Source organism: Anarhichas minor, unplaced genomic scaffold (assembly GCF_050575085.1).
Source record: "Anarhichas minor isolate MPS153535 unplaced genomic scaffold, ASM5057508v1 ptg000002l, whole genome shotgun sequence".
NCBI classification, from domain to species: domain Eukaryota; kingdom Metazoa; phylum Chordata; class Actinopteri; order Perciformes; family Anarhichadidae; genus Anarhichas; species Anarhichas minor.
In genome coordinates this window covers 5,546,233-5,563,532 of record NW_027466448.1, presented here as the reverse complement: position 1 = coordinate 5,563,532, position 17,300 = coordinate 5,546,233, and the positions used below count along the sequence as shown (strand labels likewise).

Here is a 17,300-nt window from a genome sequence, read left to right as displayed (position 1 = left end):
ACAAAAAAGAAATCTGTGAAACAATTCAATTTTTAGCTTTTGTTTGAGGGATTTTCTATAACAGAGTTATACCGCAACATAGTTAATTTTTCATTTAAAGAAGACAGAAAAAGGCATGCGGTAAAAAATAATAAAACAATACTACTAAATAGAATCAGGATTGCCTGAGATCCACTGCTCTGTACTTGGGTCAAGTCTTCAGACATTATAATAAACTGTTGTTTTGGAATAATAATTGATTTTACGTCAATTAAAGAGAATGTTAATTAATTAACTCAAAACAAGAAACAACCTCAATTGAATACAATAATAATACACATTTCAGTGATTAAACAATGTAATTAGTATAATAGGATATATTAGAAGCCATGATTTTGTTTAAAAAATCTGAGGGCCATAATAATTTCACCTGTTTCAAATGTCATATTCTTCTCCTGCAGTACCTTACAGTAAACAGGTCCTAAATATGAATTTTGGACATTGGTCAATTTTTCTTTGAGTTTGCAGGATCGTACATGGAAATCAGCAGGTGCTCTGCAGAATTCACTCTCCAGTGACATATTACTTAAATTGTATGTAAGTACAGTGATAAGATACCTTTAAATCAACACAGAGTTTATTAGTTCATCTGTTTGTTCAGCGTAGCCCTGTGATAGACATGATCTGTGTTGAGATAGGCACAATGCTCAGCACTGCACAAATAAACATTATGACCGCAAGCAAAATGAAACAAAAAAAAAAAGTTTTGATAAAAGAAATTAATTAATGGATTCCTCTTGTTCATTAAAAGTTTCCTGTCACAGTGTGACAGATTACACAAAGCAGGAAAAGAAGTCAAAGTAAAGACAAAAAGACAAACAAGTCACCATATATTTAGTTGTAAACACTGTTAGCAGTATTTGACAATTAAAACATACCAACCCAATAAAAGAATCAGGGATTTGTAAATAAAAAATGGTGGGATAACGCTATAGACTGTATAAATAATAATAAATAGACTGTATATAGATAACACATTGGATCCTCCTGCGACCTCTACCGGCAGAGACACCAACAGGGCCCAAACTGATGACGTGGTCCGGTCTGTCGTTGACCAGAACAGCAGTATGGCCGACCAGAGCAGGCAAATAAAACTCGCTGCAGCTAAGAAAAAGGTAAAGTATTTAACAACTGACCCGGCTAAATAACACCAGAAGAACTGTCCCTTTCTCTCCTCTGTAGGTTTTGCGTTGCTGGTGTTTTCTGTCGTTGTGTTACACATATCTTCACGGAGCAAGGGGTGTTGTCATTACACGTCGTCCGACCTCTCCGCTGTCGCTTGTCCCGCCTCTCTTGCACCTTTTGAGGCTTCTATGCGCAGGCGAGATCGGTGCTTCTTCTGGGCCTCTGTTAATAGCATTAACTTTCCCAGATTATGCTGACTATTTTTTAGCTTTTAGAGGTTTTTAAAATCATCTTACGCCGTGTAGCTAGTCAGTGAGTAACTTAACTTACTCCATTTGCTTAACAGTTTCGTGTGTCTTTCCAGCTAACGTTAAATGTGGTTAACGTTGTGTGGTTATTAGCTAACGTGCTAGCTAACTAAGGCAAGTTAACGTTAGCAAGCTGGCTAACTAATGACTAGTTTGCTATGGGTGCAAATAATAATACGCAGCGTTCTCTCTTTTCTGTAGGATGGCACAATTATATAAGGGAATGGTCAACAAATAGCATTTTTAATACAAACGCTGAGCTAGCATTGAAGCACAGTTGGGATAGAATGACGGGGACTGTTTTGACAGCTGACACCCCTCTTCCCCGTCGTGCTGTGTGCTTTAGCTAGGTGTGTTAGGCTAGTCAAAAATATGGTGTTATCAGCTGTGAAATGTTAGCTTCGCGAAATGACTTGTCAGCATACTTTGCTGCCCTACAATGTTCGTGGACGAGTTATCGTGGTGATAACACTTTTGCATTTCGCTGCGATTTAACCCCACAGTTTGCTGCAAGTTATCAACTTAATCTTGTTTGGTTTAGCAAGTCGTTGGACAAGTAAGTCCAAAGTGATAGTCAATGACTTGTTGGCTGTGGCTATATGCATTTCACTCTACAATAGAAACCGGATCTTTGACTAGCTGGGAGCAGAGTGGGAGCAGTCCATCCCTGCTTCATCTCGGATCATCATATTACTTGATATGATCAATGTCTCAGTAGGTTAAAAGTCAGGGGAAAATTGGGCCTACTGCAATATCTGTGAGGAGAGGTAATAAAGTGTAATCTTGTTTAAAAAGGCAGCTGAGGAGATTTTGCTGCACTTCTTTCACATCTATTGTTTCCTTTTCTTATGTGCTGCTCAGCTGAAGGAGTTTCAGCAGAAGAGCTCCCCTGTTAGTGTGGGAGGAGAAAAGGGTGGCGGTGGTGGTGGAGGAGGAGGAGGAGCAGGGGCCAAGAAGAAGAGGAAGCTGAAGGGACTGAGCCAACACAATGCACCTTCATCAGACAGAAACTCTCCAGACAATGTAAGTCGGTCCCAGGCGGTCTTTCCGTATGTTTACCTTATTTAATTCTGCCTTTGTTGGTCAAATAACAACTTCTCTTGCTGTGTGTGTCTTACGCCTGATTTCTCAAATCAAGTCTACAGAATTGATTTTCATAATGATTTGTAGTGGCCTGCTTGGTCATCGATCACAAAAAGTGTTGAATTGAAACGGCTGATTTACTATCAAGTTTGCGAGTGCTTTCCTCTTCGCTATCAAACACACGCAGTGCCAAGAACACGGTAGCAGTATTGACACTTCTGCTTGCCAGATGACGGGGTCAAAATAAAGAAAGAGAAGCACACTGGACAAGAGACGGAGGTAGTTTTAGCCCCATAAACAGTGGCCGTTGCAGAGATATTTCCTCAAATGCTTTAAAGTGTTCCCATCCTGACTAGTAGTCTCGTCTCTAGTCTCTTTCTATTAATAGCTTCTTGTTTAATCCTGTATGCTGCTCTTATTAAGGGACACTTAAGACTTATCTGAATTAAAAAACATAGTTCATTTAATTTGATTATTTGCTGCTTGTCACTACTATTACATTTTAAAGATTAAGCACCCTCTGCTTCTGTATGGTCTGCTTTAAAGCTCCTATAAGCAAATCGAGCGGTCATGTGACTCCAGCACAGAGCTTTCACACACACGGGCTGACTGTGGTTCAGGTCAGTTTTCCACTGACCATGTCGGTCAGTAGTTTTCTAAGCCTGGTTGGATTCCGGGCTAGTTACAACTTGCTTGTTCTGATGCATTTCTTCTCCCCAAACATGTTTGATGTTGGTTGTTAAAGACCGGATAGACTCATGTGATCTGAAGCTGGATAACGGATGCTGGCAATAACCAAATGGAGTTCAGTCTTAGGGGTCAGAGCGTAGGAGACATTTCACAATAATTGCCTTGTCATTGATGATGACAATTTGTGTTATTAAGATTCCCAATGATTGACTTGGCACAGGTTATCCTTGCCAGGGAAAAATGTGAGCAACTTAAGTGTGTTAGAGCTGATTGTAGAGGAAGCTGAAGCAATAGGAGAAATGCTGCACTGCCCCTGCATTCTTATTCAGATTTAAGTTGTATTTGTATTAGTAATTTACTTTTTATTCGTATGCAGGCAATATTTGCTGACCTCTTGGGCCGGGCATACTAGCCTCCTTATTACACACCCTAGTAGTCACTTGTTGTAGCCGCTGCTTCTCTGTGCCTTTTCTAAATCGTTCTCTCCCCCTTTCACATCTCTTTCATTTTCCACCGTTGTTTCCTCTTTCCTGAAGTTTGACTGTATTCTGAAAGCACTTAGTCAAAGCAATGGAGTAGTCCTGCCTCCTTATGGCAACAGTCAGGTGAGCCTCTGTCTCTCTCTCGCTTTCCTGTCTTTGTGTTTGCCCTACCTGTTCTTTCTCTCTCTGCATCCTTCTGCTGTAAATAGCTGCTTCTCATGTTGCATTGTGTGTCTTGCTTCCAGATTCTTACCTCAAGTGCACGTTTTCTTTTTTTCTGTCACACAGACTAGAAAGCATGGGACGGATTTGAGTGCAAATTCTTGCGTCGGTACTTTTAAATCCCTGTCGAGAGAGTGCATTAATAGTTCAGAGTTTATTCTGGTGTTGTTGGTGATTTTCTAGAGTTCACCATCTCATGTAGAAGTATGCACAGTGTACGAGTGTCTCAGTAGTTGCATGGCTGTGTTATCTGCGTCTTTGTGCATAAAGCAGGCATGCTTCTGGGAAAATAAGAAATGTGTGTGTTTTACTTTTCAACTGTCTTCTCATTGCTAGCTTTGTGTTTGTTCACTGCCTGATGTAGATGACTACAGATGTCTTGCTTGCATTAGTGTAAAAGAGATGGGTTATTTAATGTGTCAGTTATTCAATTTAATGTTGTTATTTATACAGCATAGTCTGAGAGGGCCATGGGTAACGCTGGTGGAAAAGAATTGGGCGTTGTGTAACAGCTTTCTTGCTCCAGCTGTCCCCATAAGTAACAGAGCCTGCTATAAGTGCTCTGTCGACCACAGATATAGACACCATCGGAGGCCCTCCCTTTTCTTATTACGCTCTTATTTCCTCTTAGTCTGTGGACAACCGTGCATTAATCTGCACATATAAATGACATAATTGGGTCAACATGAACTGAAGATTCAGTACAGTAATCAAATTTTTTTCCTTGCACCTAAAAGCACATAATGTTTGAGACATCATTGTGGTCTTTCTGTAGTTTTTTTTTTTTTTTTTCCATCATAACTGCTCTTGTTCTTGCCATTAAACCAGTGTGTGCGTTTTCTGTGTATGTGTCACCTCAGGCCTTTGCTGACATGGAGGCCATCGGGTCTTCAGCGCCCCAGTTGCTGGAGGACCCACAGGGCGAGCCGGGTCATGGCTCGCCCGTGTCTAACCTCGCTAGCTCTAACGCCGCTACTAACCCTGAGTCTGTTGGTCACAACACTGACCTCCAGGTGTGTGTGTCTCACTTTCTGTCATTTTCTCCCTCTTTGTCTTCTCATTCTTACTGCTGTATGTCCTTCACATCTAAGATTATATGCCAAAGCAGAATGGCTCTAAAAAGCCAGTTGCTGTGTTATTACTGTTATATGTGAGAAACACAACCGATCCCCTCTTTGTTTGGGGTGTGCCTTGTCATCCCGCAAATTCTTTTAATCAAATTGTATCACAGTTTTCCTTCTCTGCCTGTTTGTCTTTCTACCTCTAACTCTCTTTTCCTCTTTTGATCTTGTTCTCTTTCTGCAGGACTATCCCGATACCAACGGCAACGAGAGTTTAACAGAAGAAAATAGGTTTGTTTCCTGATTCCTCACTGCCTTGTATCCTTGTTATTGAAACACACACCATATACAAAACAGAGGTTACATATTGATGTAAATGGACTGGGTATATATGGCGATTTAGATTTATTGCAACTAAGGGCTTGTAAAACCTTTGTAAACAGCTTATTCAATATTAGGCATAATAAGCAGTGCTACTGAGGCAATATATGCCGCTGCTCTAGCCATTGATTACTAATGCCACATAGTAGACGACATGGGTAATGTGTGTGATTGATTATTTATGTCTGTTATCCTGCAGACCGCTGTCTTCCACAGAGAGCCTGAGACAGCTCTCACAGCAACTCAACGGCCTCGTCTCTGAGGTACAATTCTAGGACTGCTAATGTGTCTGTCTCTCTCTCTCTCGCTCCGTCTTTGTCTCTCTCCGTCTCTCTCTGTCTTTGTCTCTGTCTGTGTCTCCCTCTGTCTGTCTTTGTCTCTCTCTGTCTCTCGCTCTCTCTCTCTCTCTCCCTGACTCACTCACTCACACACACACTTACTTCTTTGTCATACAGTGTTTTACAGTAAACACCATCACTAATTAGTACATTTATTTAGGGTGTGTTGCGTCTAGTCTTAGCAGGAATGTACTGGAGGCATTTTCAGATCTACCAGTTGTCCCCAATCGCCTCGAGCACACTGGCTGCATCAACAGCTGCACCCGCTTTATGTATTTCCTCTGAACTTGGTTTTGTTTTGTTTTGCATATTCAGCAGCACAAATCACAAAGAGACACAGTTTACAGTGACCTTTTATTTGCTGAGTGAAAGGATTAATAAGATGAGTACAGACACGTATAACACTGGTTTAGTAGTGGGTATTTCGTAAACATAATAAGCACACTGTTTTATAGTACATTTGAGAAAAGAATATGTTGCGGTGCTGTTGCCCCACTTGGTTGGGAAATGCAGGTGTTATAACTGCTGACTAAACCGATTGCCCGTCTGCAATGCATCCAGTACATTTCAGCTTTAAGCTCATAGAGACGGGTCATATATTTTCTCTTTTTAATTTGTGTTGAAAGTGCATTAATGTGCTTGTTTGTGTCATTCTAGTCATCTTCTGCATATGTGAATGGGGACAGTCCACCTGTGGGTGAGAGGGAGCTGGAGGTAAGATGGAGAGCTAATATTTTCTATAAACAGAAAACCCAAGTTAGAAGTCAGTCATGTCATGGTCAGGTTCCAATAGTATGTTCATACTGTTCAATTCACCAAGTGAGCCTTGAGCTCAAATTAATCATCATGTGATGCCATCAATGGAGGTGGGTGATTGATTTGTTGATGTTTGCCAGATTAGATGCCTGAAAAAGAAGAAACTAGCACAAAGCAACACAACTCTTCAATAATAATAATGGCAGTTTATACGTGTTCAGTGGTCTTTCTGTTAAACATTATCTATATCATGGTATATTTTACTTACATTTGACTCTACTTGTAAAGGTGCTATTGTTTGCCTCCATGTTAATATTTCACATCAGAATGTTTTTCCTCTTTGTTTGACTTTTGCCACTGCACCTTATCCTTCTCTTGTGTCTCTTTTATTTTTTCTTTCTCCTTTCCCGGATGCATGTTTGCACGTGATAGGGTCGCAACCAGGAGCTGGCAGCCGCCCTGGAGTCCAGCAAGCTAACAAACTCTCAGTTAAATACCAAGCTAGACCAGCTGGTAAGAAGCTGTGTGTGTGTGTGTGTGTGTGTGTTATTGGAGTTGCCTCATTCTTGCCATTCTACAATTGCCACATCAGTGCATGCACTATATGCATTCTGCATGTCATCTTGAGTAACCACACACTGGAAGAAGTCATGCATGGATTACATGTTTTTTATTTATCTTTCACTTTGCATAAGGACCAATATGACCACACTTTGGTCAGAGTTGTCATAACCTGATGGTTGATGCCTTATTGTAGCACACTAACAGTAATGAGCTCAAAGCTGCAAATAAGCTAAATGGTTAGCATAACGTAGGTAACAGAACAGGTTTATCATTTCATTACTTTGTGCTGTCTGGCAGTCAGATGAAGGCTTTTGTGCCAGAATTATAGTTGTTTTCTAGGGATAGAGTTGCTGCAGGGGTGATGAAAGACATGTTTCCCAAACTCATATGTATATCCTTTTGGTCCGGCAGGCACAGCAATCTCAGGTGGTCTCCGATCAGCTACAAAAGGTAAATGTTTTTTGTTTTTTTTTCCTCTCTGTCTGTTCATTCCTGTCTTAATGTATGCAGTCTACTGAATGTTCACTTCCTTTCTGGTGATTCATGAGCTTTGGTATTTTTCTTCCTTCAGGAGCGAAAAGAATTTGAACAGAGATCTTCAAAAGAGCAGGGAGGCATGCGGGAGCAACTACAGGTAACGTTTTACCCAAACACATGCATCGAATTTAGAATGTCTGAAACTGTGCCAAAGCCTCATTGTGCTGCCATGTAATGTCAGAGTCCATCCGACAACATAACCTCCCAATTGCTCACCCAGGCAAGAATAAATGATGTGGTCTGTCTAGCAAGGCTGAAGGACTGAACGTAATTCGCATTTAGTTAATGGTGTTCTGTAATGAGGGACATTGTCTCGTCTCACGTTGTTGTTTGTCTGTCCTCTCCCAAGGTTCACATCCAGACCATTGGTATACTGGTATCGGAGAAATCGGAGTTACAAACGGCGCTACAATACACACAACATGCTGCACGGCAGAAAGCAGGTGTGTGTGTGTGTGTGTTTTATAATCGGCCGTACATTCACTTGAACGAAACGTTTTTTTAACAGTTTGTATGTGTGTGTCTGTGTGTGTGTAGCTGAAGCAGATGAGTTGAGTAACCGTCTGCAGGCTACAAAGCAGAGAGTGTCGGAGCTGGAGAGAACTCTCTCCTCTGTCTCAACACAGCAGAAACAGTTTGAAAAGGTAAAGTTTCATCCAGATACAATATATGACAAACTTAAGTAACTCTCAATGAGCTGCGTGATTGTAGAACAGCCACATACAAAAGCATATTCCTCTATTTTGAATGTCTGTGTCATGTGTGTTTGTTATTTTTAATACATTTTCCTTTTTGTCTCCAGCACAACAAAGAGTTTGAAAAGGAGAGAGACAGCCTGAGGCTAGAGGTGTTTAGACTCAAGTAAGTCACTTTGCCCGAGAATACACAAGGAAACGTATTTCGTAACATTTCCACAGCAGATGTTGAATGATATTTAGAGTCCATCAAATTATTTACAGCCCAACAGATGGCACACGCGATTCTCCAAAGTCCTGTTTAAACCTAGTAGGAAAAATGAACATCCTCTGCATGTCTGTGTGTTCGCAGTAATGTGAGTGAGGAGTCGAAGCAGCAGAACTCGGAGCTGTCGGAGCGGATAAAGCTGAGCACACGGGAGAACGGAGCGATGAGGCTGGAGGTGGAAGATCTTCGCAAGAGACTCGAGATAACTGACCTCATGTTGCAGCAGGTGCATTGAGACTCGGGCACAACATCTGACAGTACATCACATCTATGCTGATCTTCCTCTTACAAAATAATTGGATTATTTCTCAAGCCCTAAATGTTTGTTAGCAGATATATGTGATGTTTTTTTCATGCATTTACCTGCATTTCATTCCAATATTTGTCCTTTTTTCTCTCTCTCTCTAGTGCTCCAGTCAGTCAGATCCCACCAGTGCCAACCAGCAGGTCCAGTTACTGCTGGGAGAGAAGCAGCAGCTGGAGGAACATAATCACCAGGTCTGTGTACCTTTTGTCTTCCAGTTATCTGCATGTGTGTCCTGCTACTGCCACATGTGGATCTTCATCTAAAACGTTTTGAGTTGGTTCAGAGTGTGTTGATATATCGTTCTAAAGTGTGTGGCTCTTTAGTACCTTTCCTGTTTGCATTGGCATCAACTCACCCATGAGAAGTCATCCACCTTTATTATTGTCTCGTTAACACCGTCCCCTGCTTTATGTTGTTGTTGTAGCTGATGGAGTCGATTGGCCAGCTGCAGACGGAGAGGGACTGCTATGCAGAGCAGATCCAGGAGGAGGGTCGTGTATGGAAGGACAAAACAGAACAGCTGCTAACACAGGTGAGCTATACAGTGACATCAGCATGGACATAAAGAAATCTGGATGTTCTTTGTTGTTGTTTGATTATTATTTTGGTTTTAAACAAATGATTAATTGATGTCTGCGCAGGTGTCCTTGGTGGCAGAGGAGAGGGACAGAAACATTAGCCGTGTCCAGGAACTGGAAGCCAGCATTACAGACCTAAAAAATGCTGCAGGTACGAGGCTCACACATGTTGTGCTTCTTCCTTCCCAAAATGATTAAACCTGATAATTGCCATCCGTCTACTTCTCCTCCTCCTCCAGTGTTGTTGTCTCAGGAGAGAGAGGCCCTGGATAACGCAGAGCCTCAGTCCTCAGGGCCATCAGAGAGTGAGGTGGCTCTGCAGGAGGCCCTCAACACTCTACATCAGGAGAAAGATGCTCTTATCGCACAGTACCACGCACGGGTACGAATCACATTCACACATGGTTGAGCAGTCCTGTATCGGCTAATATGTAGTTAATGTCTTTGATTGTTATAGAATTTTAGTTTCTATAATCGGCCTCTAATATTTCCCCCAGCTACGGGATAACGAGCAGCTGAGCCGCATGTGTGTAGAGCAGGAGTCGCGTCTGGGGGAGATGGAGCAGCAGGTGGAGAGACAAGTCGAGGACGGAGACGACCGCCGGCGCATGTTGGAGGACGTTCAGTCAGACAAGGCCACCATTAGCCGTGCTCTCACCCAGAACCGGACACTGAAGGACCAGCTGGCTGAGCTCCAGAACGGTTTTGTCAAACTGGTGAGGCTGGAAATCTAGCTGTCCATCTGTAACAATAACTTGACAAAGGTTTCACATATTAGTAAAAGTACATTCATAGCAAGTATTGGCTCAGAGGGTGACTCCTTTTTATTTGTACAGACTAATGAGAACATGGAGCTGGCCACTGCCATCCAGTCAGAGCAACATGTGAAAAAGGAGCTGGCTCGCAGAATGGGTGAACTGCAAGAGGAGCTGCACGACGTCAAGGAGCAGGTATGGCTGAACACAAAACACTATCGATGACAAACCCAATTCTGCTGGTGGATTTTCAGGATAGAAGGATGCAGTTGTTTTCTGCTTCCTCCTGGTATTCATTTTCCTCTTTGTTCCCTTTGCACTAGCTGGAACTGAAAGGTAGGGACACCCAGGGTCTGATGGAGCAGAGGGACCAGATCGTGGCCCACCTGCAGCAGTACTCTGCGGGCTACCAGACCCTGGCCTCAGAGAGGGAACAGATCAACCACCAGTACCTGCAGCAGATCCAGCTCATGGACCGGCTGCAGCACGATGAAAGCCAGGGCCGTGTGCAACTGGAGATCAGTCACAATCAGCTCAAGCAAGCGCAGGTGTGTATTTCAGGAAGGAGGCCATGTTCACGTGACCATTGGCGATGAATTAAGAACTCTGAAATATATGTTGAGTACGCTTTAAAAGGTCTGGAGTAACGGACGGAAATCATTATGAAAACGATGCTGAAATGCCCGTGTGGATGTAGATCGTTTCCTTTTTGAAACCCCGGTTTTAAACGGAAACGTATTAGTGTGGCTGTAGCCTAAGTTTGTTTTGAATGACTCTCTGTCTCCCCCTACAGGAGCATTTGGAAATGTTAGTCAAAGACAACGAGCACCTGAAGGCTGAGGTGAAGGAGCTGCTCAACAGCTCAACTCTTGTCTCATCATCCAGAGACCAAGGTAAGGTTTGTTTCTTACTGGTATGTTGGTATCTTTGTCTTCTACTGCCATTGTTGGATTTAATTCTTGTCACTATCTCACTATGTCACTTAGGCGACGGAGTGGAGAGCCAGTCACTGCCAGAGAGCCCGGAGAAATCCTCCATAGTTATCCCAGAGGACTTTGAGAGCCAGAAGGAGATGGTGAGGATGGTGATGAATGTTCTTCACAAAAAAAACGCTTGTGAAGATATTCTAAAAGGACTTCCTTTGCTTTATTACACATTATGGAAGCCTCAATCAAGTTTGAAGTTGACACTTGCATGATACATCTGGTGCCATGCCAGTTTGAATAATTTATTCATCATTTTGATCCAGAAAAAAAACAAATACACAAGTGACTTTGAAACCTCAATGATTAATGTTTTAACGACATATGAGGCAAAAGCTTTTCTTTCTTCTTATTGAGCCGCTCCCTTGCACCGTCCTCAACACCACCCTTTCTCCCCCGACAGGAGGAGTTTATCTGTGGAGCTTTGGCTCAGCTGGAGGCGGAGAGGGACGAGGCCAGAAGGCAGCTGGAGGAGGAACACAGGCTCCACATGGCAGCCAGGCACCAGGCCGCTCTGGCCCTCAGCCTAGAGCACCAACACCACAGCTACACACCCGGTTATGACGACCATCACGAGCACGATCACACCGAGGGCCAACATGGTGACTGTGAACACAGTCACGAGCATTCAGGTGAGGAAGACCAGATGGTTTGTTTGTGCGTAAGCATGCAAATGTTTTTACAATGGAAAAAGCCAAGAATACGTGTCCTGGGATAAAAACGATCTTGAGTGCATTATCCTAATCCGCTGTATACTGTCCTCTTCCCAGAAGGAGGAGTACCGGTGGAAGTTCATCAGGCCCTGCAAAATGCCATGGAGAAGCTTCAGCAGCGTTTCTCCTCCGTCATGAGGGAGAAAGCTGACCTGAAGGAGAGGGTGGAGGAGCTGGAGCACCGCTGCATCCAGCTGTCTGGAGAGACCGACACTATAGGTGAGACAGTGGGATATTTTTAGTCGAGGTGCAATACTTTGTCAGAAAGCTAGAAAAGTCTTCGTCACTGTACTAATTTACAACACTGTACATTCTCCGTCTGTCTTCCAGGGGAGTACATAGCTCTGTACCAGAGTCAGCGGGCCATCATGAAGCAGAAACACCAGGAGAAGGAGCAGTACATCAGCATGCTGGCCCAGGACAAGGAGGAGATGAAAGTACTGCACAGCAACCTTTTTTTTTTTTTTTCTTTTGAAAATAACCATCAACGCAGTCCATTGTACTCCCATGCGATGTTTGTCGTGATGCATGTTTTTGCTCAGTTTTCTGTCGTTGTTTCTCCGTCGCCCATCAGGCGAAGCTGTCGGAGCTGCAGGATCTGGTGATGAGGCTGGTGGCCGAGAGGAACGACTGGTACAGCCGCTACACCGGAGCTGTAGCCGGCGCAGGCGCGGTGAACTCCGACCTGCTTCCTGTGGGGGAGGATCACACTCACCCAGAGCACCACGCACACCTTAATGCTGTCAGTGGAGCAGGTAGGCACAACCAGTAAAAAAGACACTTGTGCCTTTTTAAATTGTGTCTTTTTCATATTCAACATAACTTCACCATGCTGTTTGTCTCCCTCTCTGCTGCAGAAGATATGGAGATCATTCCTTTGTCAGAGCCCACCACAGGCCTGGAAGCCCCCTCGTCACAGGCGCTGTCGAGCGGGTCAGCCCAGAGTGACTCCAGGCCCCCGGGGCCCAACGAAGACGGCACCGCCCAGCAGATCATGCAGCTGCTCCAGGAGATCCAGAACCCCCAGGGAGCCCTGAGATCGCCCCCTTTCCTCGGGGAGAACCCCTGCATCCCCTTCTTCTACCGGCCTGACGAACAGGACGAAGTCAAGATCCTGGTGGTGTGAGGCATGACTGCGGCTGGGCGTGTCGTCCAGTGTGTATGTATATGAGATAGTGGACATGTCTTGAAGTCTGGGGAATATTAAACACCACAGTACACCGTGTTTGTAGCTTGTTGGATCATATTCACAAACACTTTTCAAGAAATATGACACTAGTCACAGTTATCTGAATGTCTTTGACCCAGTTACATTTAAATGCCCCCCCCCCCCCCCCCTCTCCTCTCTGCTCTGTGTGCATAGTTAAAAGGAGTGTATTATCTATTTTTTTGTTTTATGTGGTTCTTTGTTTATGAGAGAGAACCGGTATTTCTTAGCGCAATCCGATTATTCTCCATGCCACCATTTTTAATCACTCGTCTCCCATCTTACACATAAGTGCAATAAAGGGTCCATATATATATATATATTCTGAACCCTTGCTGATACATTACTACAAGAGCTGTAAAAAAAACGTGTGCGACTTCGGCGCAGAATCTCAGTTTTTACACAATTAACTGTACAAATGCCAAATAAGAGCATCGCGTTTGAATGTAATAACCCGAATATCTACCCGTATGTTTGTGTAATGTGAGGAGAAGGGACGATGGTGGATGGGCGCACGAGGAGAAGAGGTGCAGAGGACGATGTAAGTTTAAGTCGGAGAGAGAAACTTGAGCGCACGTACCAGCCTCTGAACTGTAGGCGCTGCTCCGTTTCAAAGTCGAGAGTTTGCGAGTTACGTGATAAGATTCAGGGAGACGGAGGCAGGTGTCGTAGATTGGTTCTGTTCCTAAAATATCATTTTGTCTTTTTCCTCCAAACACTGAAAATAAGTCTCATTTTTGTACAATGTGAAGCGTTAATATGTGTGAAACAACTGTGTTGTGATGTCAAACATCCTGTTAGACTGAGAGGAGTCACCGCCGCTATGAAAAGGTGGTTTCTAAAGTCCTTGAGGGGATAGATGCAATTTAATAGATTCCACGAAAACCTATTTTAGTCAAAGTCATTGAGGCATTATTTTCAGAGTGTAATTCTGATAAATGATAGAGCTTTGGGCTGCTGTGCTTTGGGCTGCTTCCCACTTTATTGTTTTCTCTGTGTTTGTCATTAGCCGCGTAGATACTCTGGAGGAAGTTACAGGAAGTATGGTGTTAAAACGCACCCGTAAGTCATCGCTCTTCTTCAAATACTCTCTAACCTGAGGCATTTGGCTGGCCTCATCTCAAATGTCCACACTCTATTTGTTTCTCCTCATAGCTGCTCCACAAACTGACACTATTAAGATAAGAGCCTGTTCTCTTCTGTTACGTTTGCTTATGTTCCCACATATCAAAGATGAATTAAATGCACAGCCTTTACGACTGGACTGTGTGAGTTTACGTGTGTGTGTGTGTGTGTGTGTGTGTGATCCAAACCGTTTCCTCTTCGGGCCGAAGTTGCATCCGTTGTACTTCTTGTAGACCTCTATCAGATGATATAAGTATGATTGCACTAAAACTGTACGAAGCCTCTCGTTCGGCCCCTTAGCTGCAGCTCACTGATCTCTGTGGAGGAAAAGGGGGAATCCTATGAAGCCCCGGTCTGAAGCTGAGGGTTCCAGTTGAAGCTAATTAATTTAATTGAGTGTGTGTGCGCAGTGTTGCACTCGGACGATGAATTGTAAATATGAATAGAAGGTGAAATCCCAAAGGTATGGGACCAGTTACAATTTGAGAAAATGAACAGAGATGCTCATATTCACAAATGTAGATTGGCGGATGGACTGACTTCAGTATAGAGCCTTCTTCCCCTTTACAACTAGCACCCACGAGCTACGCTATCGCAGCTCCTTTACCTTTCATTTCAGATTAAATCACGACAGAGGCCTCTGGTTTTTAAGAGTCTTCCCATGATTTTAATATGCAAGGACATGCGGGTCATACCAAACTCCCAGTGACAGATTTTTTTTTTTAACCTCATTTGGATGTCTTTGGATTTTAAGATCCTCTCTGTTGTGTTTACTTTGAGGTGGAGGACACATTTGTTCACTTGTTAAATAGCACACTTGATATTTATCACTAAATGCAGAACGCATTAGTGCACATTCTGGTATTTTAAAGGAAAGGAAAATGTAACGGGTGGAGGCCGTATATGTAGTTTACAGGTGTAGACAGTGCAGCCTCTACATTAAACCACAACGCTTTGAATACATTTACTTTAATCATTCTTGATTTCAAATATTCCTCGCTTCTTAGCATTCTCTCACTTTTGGGTTTTCCTTTTCAAAAATGCCACAAAATATGATTTTATTTTTCTTCCTTCATTTTGTTTTTTTTGGGGTTAGACCAAGAGTTGAATATCCAATAAAATCCTTTTGGTGGTTTCGGGGCTTGTAAGATAACATTTAAGACGATGTGGGTGAAATGACTTCCCACCCGCTCTGAGTCACTGTTAAATATGTTATGCGCGATGAAAGAAATAGCAATGAGAAAGCATTTATTGTCTTTACTGTAGAAGTAAAGCGGGTGTATATACTGTAACTCTGTAACATATTGTATATTCATTATGCCTGGTGTGTGGTGGGGGGGGGGGGGGAGCTGCTCTGCCATGTTTACTGGCAGTGTGGACCGTGTGTGTCGTTGGCGGTTACTGACTGGCTGTGATTTAATACAAAGATTGACAAAAAAAAAAAAGAGAAATTATTCTATTTATTTGGAATACGTTAGTATCTCAACTAATCAGTTTTATTGTACAATAGACGTCACTTTTGGATGGAAATGAAGGATCCTTCAGAGAACTGATTGGTTTGAGGGCTGCTTCTGACAGAAGCTTTCTGATTCGTTGTTTTTCCTCGAGTAATATTTTCTCCCCTTCTCCTGATTAAAACTGATTGAGCAACTTGAACACGTGTCTCCGTTTCTTCATTATTTGGATCCAAACCAGCAGAGATGCAGCAGGTGGTTTGGTCTTAGTAGGAAAAGCACAGGTGTTGCTAATAACACTAACGATGGCTCCATGTGACCGTGAGCCAGAATTACCGCAGTGGAAGCAGCTAAATGGAGGTCAGACATCGTTTATTTGATTATTTAGTCTCTTTCATTGTGACAGAAGGCCTATTCCTTAGCTCACTCGTGTCCACCTAAATACCAAACTCACAGAGAAACTTCCATTTAGGAGGGACAATTTTTAAACCATCTTGCATATTAACAAACATTTTCTTATTAGTTTGGTAGATTTGGATTTCAAACTCATATTCCTGATAGAAACATTGTGAAAAAGATTCATCCTTCAAATATTCATACTCTTAACAAGTCATTTTATAACTTAACTACTTTCCATTAGATGTTGTAGACATTTTCATTATTGATTCATTTGCTGGATTTTTTTCTTAATTGAATCGTTTGATCTAATAAATATCAGAAAGTTGTGTAAAATAAATCAAACAATTTGTTCTTTCTGATGATCCAGAGTAAAGAAAAGAAGCTGAACATTGATTCTTTCAGCTCTACACATATTCCACATGCCTTTGTTCCACTGTGCACTTAATAGCATAACTTTGCTTTAGAAGAACTTATAAAAAGAATTGCATTCCTATCAGCCTCAGCTGTAGTTTGTTTACCGCTAACGAATGAACGGAGATGGACTAACGATCCGTTCTGCCACTGTGGAGATATTAACGTCTAAAATCTAGAAAAATGTCTCTGGTATCAGTCGGCTGTAGGCTCTTCTGTATTCTGTTGTTTACCACCATAAAGAGAAGAAGAAGACAAAGGGGAACACTTCATTTAGTACACTGAGGTTTTTAATGTGTTGACCAAGCACAGCAGTTCTGCAAGATAAAGTCATCGTTCCCTCCACAGCACTTTAAACAAGATGCAGGACCTGGTTGCTGCAGGAGTTCACACATTCACACACTCCCGTTCTGCTCTTTTACACACGGAGAGAAACAAGAAAAACCCTCTGATACTTTAGCTGGTAGCAAACAACCTGCCAATGTCCCATACATCACCGCGTTACACATTTTTATACGTTTTTTCCAAATATTTCCTTATACACATACTCGTTTATTTAATAATTTAAATATTCAGCAGACTAAATTCTCTAGACAGTGGAAGTACAAGTCCCATAAGAGGCACCACACATATACATCGTAACACATTAAGATATGTCCATAATAAAGTTTTCACTTTTAAATAATAGGTCGAATATGCTTTGTCGTATTTGCGTTGCAGTTGTGGAGAATTCAGATGCACAAGGGGTCACAGAAGTGGTTTCTAAATGGCTAAAATGACATCGGTTGAGGTGCAGAGACGGGCTTTTTGTGGGCGGTG

The 17,300-nt window shown here is 42.6% G+C and overlaps 1 protein-coding gene across 5 annotated transcripts; it reads left to right on the top strand.

Annotated features, from left to right (window-relative positions):
- Positions 1-1,040: 1,040 nt before the first annotated feature.
- golga2 (golgin A2) lies at positions 1,041-15,873 on the top strand. 5 transcript variants are annotated; one of them, XM_076086760.1, is made up of 28 exons: positions 1,041-1,154; positions 2,334-2,495; positions 3,782-3,850; positions 4,810-4,962; positions 5,255-5,301; positions 5,591-5,654; positions 6,387-6,443; positions 6,918-6,998; positions 7,461-7,499; positions 7,621-7,683; positions 7,936-8,029; positions 8,124-8,230; positions 8,389-8,447; positions 8,634-8,775; positions 8,958-9,047; positions 9,281-9,388; positions 9,498-9,585; positions 9,674-9,816; positions 9,932-10,150; positions 10,271-10,384; positions 10,513-10,737; positions 10,983-11,082; positions 11,176-11,264; positions 11,576-11,804; positions 11,943-12,104; positions 12,216-12,322; positions 12,460-12,640; positions 12,743-15,873. In XM_076086760.1, exons 1-28 carry the CDS (start codon positions 1,107-1,109, stop codon positions 13,009-13,011), a joined length of 3,309 nt encoding a protein of 1,102 aa, XP_075942875.1. In that variant the 5' UTR covers positions 1,041-1,106; the 3' UTR covers positions 13,012-15,873. The 5 variants fall into 5 exon arrangements, with proteins under 5 accessions (XP_075942875.1, XP_075942876.1, XP_075942877.1 ...); XM_076086761.1 differs by having other exon boundaries at positions 1,046-1,154; positions 12,746-15,873; XM_076086762.1 differs by lacking the exon at positions 3,782-3,850 and having other exon boundaries at positions 1,046-1,154.
- The last annotated feature ends 1,427 nt before the right edge of the window (positions 15,874-17,300 follow it).